At 35.4% G+C, this 10,848-nt stretch overlaps 1 protein-coding gene and 1 long non-coding RNA gene across 2 annotated transcripts; one reads left to right on the forward strand and one right to left on the reverse strand.

Annotated features, from left to right (window-relative positions):
* Positions 1-1,776: 1,776 nt before the first annotated feature.
* On the forward strand, positions 1,777-5,789 carry LOC121981938 (protein Mpv17-like). The gene is made up of 5 exons (XM_042534737.1): positions 1,777-2,095; positions 4,246-4,389; positions 4,504-4,636; positions 4,730-4,769; positions 5,381-5,789. The coding sequence occupies exons 1-5, from the start codon at positions 1,820-1,822 to the stop codon at positions 5,469-5,471; spliced, it is 684 nt and encodes a 227-aa protein (XP_042390671.1). The 5' UTR covers positions 1,777-1,819; the 3' UTR covers positions 5,472-5,789.
* A 603-nt stretch (positions 5,790-6,392) lies between these two features.
* On the reverse strand, positions 6,393-6,880 carry LOC121981939. Its single transcript, XR_006111956.1, has 2 exons — positions 6,659-6,880; positions 6,393-6,549 (listed from the first exon to the last, which is right to left on the reverse strand). It is a non-coding gene; the product is annotated as an uncharacterized LOC121981939 (long non-coding RNA).
* Between the last annotated feature and the right edge of the window lie 3,968 nt (positions 6,881-10,848).

Consider the following 10,848-nt stretch of genomic DNA (forward strand, 5'->3'; position numbering starts at 1 on the left):
AGCATAGTTGATATCCATCATTTTTATTTCAGTAGATTTTATAGTCACTAGGATAAAAATATTTCAATAATTTATTTATCTATATTTTAGTATAAGACCCAAGGATCACTTAGAGTATTCATATTAATTTTCCTATTACTATATCTAAAATTTAAGGTAAATAACTCACTTTATTAAATTTAGACAATCACTTTTCACTACACACTACATTAATTATCTTAAAATTTCTATCATCCTTAATTTTTTATTATTTTCTTCTTTTCTTTCTTCTATTTTTTTATTATTATATTTATAGAATGGGTGGAAAGAGAGAGATGAAGTGAAATGAGAGAAATTAAAAAGAAATATTATTTTATTTTTAGGATAGTGATTTCATTCCCTAAATTTAGAGAATTACTATTCATCAAATCTAAATTTAGAGAATGGATAGGATAATTCATGCAAAGATTTTTTAGCTACCAAATCTAAAATTTAAGATAAAATCTTTAAATAGGATAGCTGATGTGGATGCTCTTAAGGAATAAAATAACACTTCTCCAATTGATCAAAATCAATTAAACAATTTAAATAATAATAGATGAGGATAATTCATTTTTTATCATTAACTATCAATTTAGACGGGTAATGAGTCAATGTCTATCTAATAATAATAATAATAATCTTTTTTGATTGATATAGTTGATTTATGCATGACTGAATGTTTTAATATATTTTATGTCAATTTTTAGTAAATAAAAAATATTTTATTGGATGTTTAATCTCTATCAGATTTTTGTGTTAAGATAAATGTTTTCTGTAATTTATATTTTTACATAGAATGTAGCATCTTCTAGAGAGGGCGTCAAGGTGATGATTAACTATCAAACATCACATTCCAATAAAAATTTCTTAAACAAACACTGCTGGAAATAAAGGCGATTTGTTGGATTCAGAGGTGTCATTGAACAAAATGGAAGTGCCTCTACCAGTGAATCACGCTCTTCAATTATTATACGAATGCTTGAGGCTTCCATACCACTGGCGACTAAGTTGAATGATTTAGATGGACAAGTGGCCATGGAATAGATTTGGGCACGACCCAAGGGTCGGAGCAATGATATCAAGCAATGAGTCACTATGGAGATGAATATGAATTTAATTGGAATAAAAGGTTATATCGTTCATCTTAAGCGGTCTAGCATGTTGTTTCCATAATAAAAATATAGATAAATAAATTACGAAAGATATTTTATCCTTATGTGCAAAGACATCAAATATCTAACAAATTATTTTGCACCGTTAGATATACCGTTGGTTGGTTATGGAGATAATAAAGGGTGACATTAGTAGTGAAATAAAATCGTCACATCAAATCCCTACAATCATATCTTTAAATGAGTATTAGTGTTAGAGATATGACTAAGCAATGGTGCCTCACTCTTTACAATCACCTTTTGAAATATATATGTTTGAAGAAAGCTAATGATTTTAAGACCAACGAGTAAAAGCTCTCGGCATAGCACCGATAATGGGTACGTAATATTTTTAATGTCATAATTAAAGATTTGTTAATGTAACGGGTATATTTTTTTCTTAAATCAACTAGTAAAAGCTATGTCAATAACTAAAATTTAGCGGTTAAAATAATGATTTAAAAACTCTAGGAATATTTAAAAAATAATAATTCTGTCCCTTTTTTTGGCACTATTTTAATTCATTCCCAAACCAGGGATTATAGGAATATTTAAAATAATGATTTAAAAACTCTAGGAATTATAGTTATTTTTTATTACAGCTGCCCCACTCTTCAGCCTTCGCCGTTTCCCTCTTTTCTGCTGCAATGAATGCCCTGGGAAACGGGGGAGGGTTCTGGTGGTGGCGCCCCCTCCATCTCCACAGGGAGCAGCACTACCGGAGACGGAGGCAGCCCAAATCCTCCTCCTCCTCCTCCTCAGAATCGGTAAATCTCACTGATCGTATCTGGTTCCTCTCTGACTTCCCCCTCAAGCAGGCCGCCATCGCCGCCTCCCTCACCCTCACTGGAGACACCTTGGCACAGATCAGGAACCGCTTCCTTGTCCGGGGCCGTCGCTTCCTCGAAACTTCCGAGGATAAGGTCAGCCTCCTCTCTCACTCTCGCAAGGCAGCTTTTTTCTATGTTGTCCAATCTGAACCCTCATTGGATTACGCTGGGGTTCGGAACACATGCTAACTGAGGTGACTTGATATGGGAAATTTGACATAATTTTAGCTCTTTTTACCACTGATGGTACACCTGTCATTTATCCTGTTCTGAAGCGGATGAAATATGCAGATATACTTGTCGACAAAATGCCCGTGTGACTTTTGTTTTCTGTTTGTCTACATGAAAAGGTTTAGGTGGCTGCTTCTCTAGGTTTTATCATAATTCCTTTCTCACATACATGGCCACCATAATACAAAGAAAAACTTGTTTGCTTGTTGCAGTAATGGATTATCCATGTAGATGATACGACGTTCCATATATTTTCCATGTTCACTGAAAATACTTTTAAGAGCCATAGAATTCATTGTCTAATACTGCTTATGCTAACTTTATGGTATTGCAAATGGACCAAGTGTTTGTGTGTAGGCTTGATTTTCAGCTCGACAAAAGCTCCTACTAGATTTTTGTTGCTGTTGTTGTTGATCAATAAAGTAGCCTGCTAAACTCACAAACCTCAATTCTGTTAATGTTCACGAACAAAGCTCAGAAACTGTAACTGTATCAAGCCTTGTGAACAATTGATGAACAAGTCTCTTTTCTTGCTTATAAACTCCTTCGTGGGCTTTGGTTAAGCATGCAATACAAAAGATAGTTTGATGTCTTATATGTACAGAAGATATATTATATATGTGAATAGTATATGAGTTTTAAATATTCAATCAAGGATATTTAAACTATGTCTAGACTCAAAGTTTTTCAGTATTAAATTCTGAATTTATTGATGTCATGAATACTATATCTCCAAACTATTGTAAATATAAAAAATTTAATTACTGCAGACTTGTAGCATTATTACAATTTACAGAAAGTTCATTCAAATGCATAGATGCATATGGACAAGTTCTTGAATCGATTTTTTAAAAATGTAATAACCTACCTTTCTTGGATTAAGCTTGTGCTTTGTTATAAGAACAAGTTTGGTTTTAATTGAAGTTAGTAAACAGTAAAGCTCAGTCTGGACCTATAAACTTTTGATAAATAGGTTTGGAGAGCTTGGTTTGATCTACACAAGTTTTTCAATAAGCTTACCTTAACACGACTGAGCTTTGCTACTTGGCTTATTTGTAACTCTAAATTTTAATGCTTTGTGTTGATTCAATGATTTCCATACCTCTTTTTTCTTGGCATTCTTGATTCTTAAGCAATTTGTTGATGTATTGTAAAATGTGCTAATGCGTGACAGTCTGTTTGTTTGAAACCGTTTTTGATGTAATTGTTCACTGCTTGTGTAAATGTCTTACATGGTCCTACTTCTCTAGGCTAGGTTTACTGTCTTCTAGCTGCTCATTAAGCGCCTTACTCAAAATTTCATGTGGATTCAGTCTCGCAACAAAGTTTCTTTTTGATAGAGTAGAATCCATTCACATCAAGTTTACGCTCATTAGAGTGATATTTTCATACCACCAATCGACGAAGTTAACTAGCTTCTTGTGGAAATTCAAATCAATTTAATAAATATATATATTCCCGCTAGAAAAATTGAATGCATTTATACACTAGTTGTGATCATTTTGTTTTAATATTATTACATGTTCTATTTTATCACATATTGCTTGTTGGATATTGATAAATGGGCAGTTATCATTATGTCTATTTTGGTTGTTCATCAGTATTGAATCTTTTTTTTTTTGTTTGTTTCTCTGTAAATGCTAAAATATCAAACCAGCTCTTTTTGTAGAAAAGGTAAGGGTTTGACCAAAAATATCATAACGGCGACTTGAGCTTCTCTACCGTAGCATGCCGAGCCATGTGTTGACCTTTCTTTTGTTATAAATTTGTCACGTGAGTTGAATCCCACTATATGCAACTTTTTTAGTATCATCGATGAAAAAATTCCTACCGTCATCATTGATTTAGCAAACTCTCTTAACGAAAACAACAACTGGACTTTTGGGACTTAATATCTCACACATAATCCTTTTAATACAATCGTCTTATTAACTGTTGCTACATTAATTGTTTCTTGGAGCTCGCAATGATTTCATTTTATAGAGAATAATACCAGCACCTTTTGTCACTAGGGCATACTTTCAAGTCATGATTGGCTTCGTACACTACGTATGGCTTCCTATGGCTTTCTTCTTTATGGTCCAGGCTCGTATGCATGGTATCAGTTTCTTGATCGTTGTATACCTGCACCAACTTTTGTAAACCTATCACTGAAGGTAATTTGGTTGTAGCTCACCCGTTGCACTAACTGAATTGATTATACATGATCTTTTGGTCATTTTACCAGATAACAATTGGTTTTAACTAGTTGTTGCTTCATGTCATTGCAGGTGATATTAAACCAAATCGCACTTGGTCCATGTGTTATTGCTGTTATCTTTGCTTGGAACAACTTATGGCTTGGCAAATTAGCAGAATTACCATCCAAATATCAAAAAGATGCCCTTCCTACCCTTCTATATGGTGATTCCCTTTCCCTATGTTATTTTTCCTATGTTTTTTCTCTCCAGGTCTCTACAAGATAACTAATTTGGTGCTAATTTCATCATGATACAGGTTTTAGGTTTTGGATTCCTGTCTCTATAGTTAATTTCACGTAAGTAATCTTACCTATTGAATTTGCATACTACCATGAGGTTCAAATAGTTAGAGCTTAGATTCCTATCTAAATTGATTTACTAGTTTTTTTTTAATGTTTTTATCCGTCATCAAAGAAGTTGAACTTTAAACTTTTTTATGCTTCATATAGCAGGGTTTTTTTGTTGTAAATTTGTGTATCCAAGCATGAAGAAACTAGGAACAATCCACCTTTTTTTCTTGTTGATGTCTGAAGATTAATGCAGAATTTCAAACAAAGTTCTTGTTAAGGATGCCATCTCTCTTTGCCACTTTTGCCTGATACCTTCCATAAATTGAATTTTTTACATCCTTGAAGTACTTCTTATGTCAGAATATTCTTGATATTGAATCTTGCTGTCCATGAAGATTTGGAGTTAAAACTATCTCATCATCTTATTACATGAATCTTTATGCATTTCAATACACACACACCCATTCATCAAAGTCAACAACACCACCATAAAACCTGCTATTTCTTTTATGGTTCAAGGAAAGTGCATTTGAAATAGAATTCATCTTCTTCCTTAACAAACTGCTTCTGTATCCTGATCTTATTTAGATGATTAACTTCATGCTTCAATTCGTCAGGGCAATCCCTTTACCTGCTCGTGTTGCATTCATGTCGACATGCTCCATATTTTGGAACTTCTATTTGTCTACAACCCTAAGCAAGCAATAATCGATTAAAAAGTCACGCGGCAGCAGATTCAAATACTTGCTCCCACAACTTGGAAGAAATCCTTCAATGCATCGCGGCATCCATATGAAAGTGCATAACCTTGTGCTGGCGTTCATTTAAGCAGCGTATGGACGAAATGACTTCTAGTCTGTCTTGTTCATACATTAGCTGCGTTGCCTGCTCTAGCCGTTTCTTAGATTGTTTTTGGTTTTATGAGAACAATACCTTGTTCCTATCTTCATGTTTTCTACTGGTTTACTAGCCGGAGCTTCAAAATTAATATACTTCACATCAATTGCATCTGAAAATATTTGATTCTCTGCATCGTCTCTTAAGACTACTTGGCCGATTTCTGGCGACGCCATTAATTTTTAGCTTTGATAGCTTCGGTTATTAAAAAGTTATTTTTCTTTGACTATAAACTCATTCTGTTCTGTGATTTACTTTCTTTCAAATTAACTAGGTGGGGAAATAGATCTGGTCAAGCCACAGTGTAGATCAATCCGACTATATTGTGAACTGCTCAATATGATCGTGTCAGGGAATAATATGGTCGGGAAGTTGATAGATCAAATTGGGTCGCGTGCTAACTGATTCCGTTAATACCTGACTTGCAAGGATAACTGGGATATCCAATTCGATCCGTTAAAATTGGTAAACCGATACTGATCGACTTCATAGGTACCCGTGCTCGAGGTTTCCATTGAATCACCGTGATCAAAATGTCGATGGAAATTAACAAACTTGGATCAGCTAATTCCCTTAAATTAATCAGTAAAATAGTCACCAACAACAAACAAATAATGTATCCAATTTTTTATCAGCAAATCTTCGGAGTCCTAATGAATCCCCCTAACAAACCCTAAAATTGTGGTGTGCAAGAAACACAATAATAGCAGCGGAAAAAAGGAGACGCAGGCAGGAAAAAAAACACGCATAAAATTGGAATGATCAGAGCTACATACTGTACAGATTACACACTTGGAGTCATCAATTGAATCTCGAAATTATTCAGTATAGAACTTACAATCTTCTTGTGCGAGCTCGTCGAAATTACCATTCAGCGACTCCTAAGAAGCTGAAGCCACAGAACAGAACAGCCAAGCGTACGATAAAATGACGTTTTTACGGGAAACCAAGCAACAGATTGTTATCGATGGATCGAATGGGGAGGAGGAAGAAGGAACCTGAGAGATCGAGGGGTGAGGCGGCGCGAGAGGGCGCGGAAGAAGAAATTGGCTCCGTGGAGGAAGATCACCACGCCGGTGCAGCCCAGCACGAAGAGCTCGAACATCCTCGCGATCAAAACTCTCTCTTTCTCCCTCGGCTAATTAAAGAGGGCTTTTGGAAGAGCAAGGAGTCCGCGAAGTCTTCCCCGATCAAGCAACGCTAATTCATTGGCTGCCTGCCTGCCCGCTTGACTTACCGTGGAAGCGAAACGAGTTGATCCAGCGGGTCCCACTCCACGCAAGCAAAGCCAATGGGCGAGTAGGAAACTGCATCGCTGGCCCACATTAAGTATCGCACCGTTGAAGTAGAGCGTGCCATAAAATCCCCTTTCATTATTTGTTTTAAGGGAAAATTTACATGCAATATCTATTAACAAACACAATTTTACATACATTCCTCATTAAAAAAAATCTTTATTTTCACTCCCTAATCTAATATACTTATCTAATTACTTCTAATATTTTAAGTATAAAAAATCTAAAAATAAATATAAATCCTCTTAAATTCAGTACATTAAACTAGAATCTAGTATATTTTCTATCAAATTGAGTACGATTTTTTTTCCACTTCAATTGGATGGAAAATATACTAGATTTTCTTTAAATGGTACTCAATTGGATGTAAAATATACTAGATTTTCTTTAAATGATACTTAATTGGATAAAAAATATATTAGATTTTTTTTCAAATGGTACTGAATTTAGGAGGAATTATATTAAATAGGGAAAAAGTCGTACTCAATTAAATAGAAAATATACTCGATTCTAGTTTAAAATACTGGATTTAATAGGAATTATACTCATTTTTAGACTATTTATACCTAAAAAATATAAAGGGCAATTTTAATAGAAAATATACTCAAATATACTAGATTTTCTTTAAATGATACTCAATTTGATAGAAAATATACTAGATTTTCTTTAAATGATACTTAATTGAATAAAAAATATACTAGATTTTCTTTTTATAAATTTAAGAGGAATTATATTAAAACAGGAAAAAAATATACTCAATTTAATAGAAAATATACTCGATTCTAATGTAAAGTGCTGAATTTAAGAGAAATTATACTCATTTTTGGACCTTTTGTATCTAAAAATCTGAGAAGCAATTAGGTCATAATATTTGCATGAGAGAATTGAAACAAATAAAACTTTACATGTAGGGAGTGAAAACAAAATTTTTTATGAATGAGAATTGCATGCAAAATTCAAATTGTCATTAGGAATTTTTTTCTACTTTATTCTTAAAAATAAATAATTTGATAAATATTTTTATAACTGATGTGGCAGATTTAGGTAGGTCAGTCGAGAACTCCTTTAGATGTTCGCTTGGCTGGCTACATACTACTTGTGCTCTTTGTATCGTATAGAAGGGTTTTTTATCCAAGGTTAACACGCAATCAGAGAGCATCCGTCTTATTCCGACAATGCCCTTCCAATGCTTGAATGAGAATTTGAAGGCGATGTGTGATTTACCTTTTCCCATTTTGTTACGGGCCAATGATAAAAATGCTCGGGATCAATAAAATGATTATCTTTTGGCTTATTAAAAGAGAATTTGAATAGATAAGAGAGTAGAAATGAAAGAAATGCTTTATAAAAATGAATGATGTGGATGGTATTAGAAGTCCATGTGTGCTAACAAAGTTAAATGGTCAAGCTGAGATATAGATTAAAGTCACGATAGGTCAACAGAACCATCCCACTTGACCTACTCAACACAAGTCGTTCCACCATTGGGCTCAAATGGCTTGAGACGCGAGACTCCTCCATTCCTCTAAGTCTCGTCGATCCAACTCTCATCTCGGCCCCACCGATCAAACTCTGCTCTCGGCTCCGTCGATTTGACGCTCCTCTCTGCCCTACTAATTTGACGCTCTTCTCAGCCTCGTCGATCAAACTTTCTCATAAGGTCGCTAATCTAATGCTCCTATCGTCCCTCCGCTCAATTTTGTCGACCGAACATCCTGTTCATCTCCACTCAGCTCTATTAATCCAACACTCTTCCACTTAACCAGCCAAATCCATTAGCCTAATTATCTCATCATCACATGGGCAGGTATAACATGTGGGACAACGCGTGCACTAGGGTAGTACGTGGGACAACTCGTGGGTTGTCAGAACATGTGGAACAGTATAGTATAGTCGATATAGTATAACCCCACACGATTTCTACAATATAGAACCTGAATGAAAGGACATTTTGATATGATGATATGATATTTTTCCTAATAGGACATAACATCCCATTAATTAGGAAAAAGGAATCATTTATTCTATAATTTATAAAAGGAGTTCGTTCTCATGGGTACATATACGCGCATATACACACTTAAAAACCATCGTATATATTTCCCTATCTATTATTCTTCTTCCTCACCTTTCTCGTTGGAGACTAACTTGAACGTCAGAATGGTTGAACTAGAGCACTCCTGACCTCCATTCTAACTCTTTTTCTCTCCAGCTTAACAAATGTTCTTGGTGATCCGACTCTCTTTCTCCCTTGACGTTTGGTGACTCCGTCAACGTAGAAGACAACTATCCAATGACTCATTTATCGAGGATATGAGGCAGGAGCAATGAGCATATTTTCTCATTTGACTATCGTCTTTCTTTTATAAATTTTTATGTATTTATGATCCTTAAATTCTTCTATTGCAACGGTCGTCGTTCCTTATTATTTTTATAATCCATGACATCTTGATAACACTTCATTCATAATGAACATTAACACTTATCTATTATTGCACCAAATATTCTCTCAGAACTTTACTCCCTTTTTTATCAAATTCTGATACTACGAACTTTTTGACTTTAAGATGATTTCGTAAGCATCGACTTCTAAAATCAAGTGTCATTGGGTTTTCGACTTAATTCCCGAGTACCTTTTACTCTAACTCCAACTCTTGAGCATCTAACTCTAACCTTATGGTAGAAAGATGAATAAAAACAAGGTGTAAAGAAAAAAACATAGCAAGAAGTTTCATTATGAATAAGACTTTAGTCTTATATTAGAAGTTTTAAGATATATAAATTGATTTATATTGATTAATATCTATTGATGATGTTAATAAATACGTGAGAAGAGACTCTCTCTTATGCATGGGTATGCAGGGAGTGTAAATTCAGAGTCTGAATTATACTGAACCAATTTAATTCGTGTACGAGAATGACCTGGGCATGTCGAATGCCAGATCAGTCGAGGAAAACATTTGCCCAAACGAATGAACTAATATTTTGCCACAAATCATTTTACTACTTATTTAAGTGTGCAATGGACATCGCTTGCTCGACAGTGTACCTGTGATAGCAGTCGGGTACCTCTCAGTCCACCGTAACCATCAGTATTTGGTGTGTATCACGGTTAACCATTGTATTTTAGGAAACAGATGATCCGAGAAAACCTCGAATCACAGCTGGACGTGGGACGAATCTGTTTTAAGGAAACTGTGTCCATCGCAAGTCTCAGAATCTTCATCCCTTGGCTCCTCTGCACTCGACCGCTCTACACTCAACCGCTCAATCACTCTACACTCGTCTGGTCTACACTCGGCCACTCGGCCGCTCTGCACTCAGTCGCTCAGCACCCAGCCGCTCTGCACTCGTCCACTCTACACTCAGCTGCTCGACCACTCTGCACTCGGCTATTCTACACTCGGCTGCTCTACACTCAGCCGCTCTACAGTATGCATTCAACACTTGGTAGAAATCAACCTCTGCTAGCAGCTTGAGATTATTTGCTCAGGTCATCTCGATAAATAAGTTGACTTTGATTTGGTGTAATTTCAATTCAGTTAATTCCCCCAAAATCTCTAGCAGATTGTCCAACAATCTTGAAATAGATTTGGTTCTATTGAGATGTCCACAGAACAAAGTGCTAAGATGTAATAGACTCAACACCTCAGGCTCCCCTCCGCCCCGATTGGAACTGTGGCAATCAACCATGGGGAAAGGTCGGAGAAGTTCACTGGATTGAACTTCAAGAGGTGGCAACAAAAGATGCTTTTCTACTTGACCATTCTCAATCTGGCTCGGTTCTTGACCGAGGACCCTTCCAAGCATGCTAAGGATGCCAATGTTCATACCATCAGTACAATGGAGGTATAAACTCATTCTGAGTTCCTTTGCTGAAATTACATCCTCAA

This window comes from Zingiber officinale, chromosome 5A (genome assembly GCF_018446385.1).
Source record: "Zingiber officinale cultivar Zhangliang chromosome 5A, Zo_v1.1, whole genome shotgun sequence".
Classification (NCBI taxonomy): Eukaryota; Viridiplantae; Streptophyta; class Magnoliopsida; order Zingiberales; family Zingiberaceae; genus Zingiber; species Zingiber officinale.

Coding starts and splice junctions, on each gene's coding strand:
- LOC121981938 (XM_042534737.1), top strand. CDS start 1,820: ATGAATGCCCTGGGAAACGGGGGAGGGTTCTGGTGGTGGCGCCCCCTC. Junction 2,096..4,245: donor TCGAAACTTCCGAGGATAAG/GTCAGCCTCCTC, acceptor TTTTGTCACTAG/GGCATACTTTCAAGTCATGA. Junction 4,390..4,503: donor TTGTAAACCTATCACTGAAG/GTAATTTGGTTG, acceptor ATGTCATTGCAG/GTGATATTAAACCAAATCGC.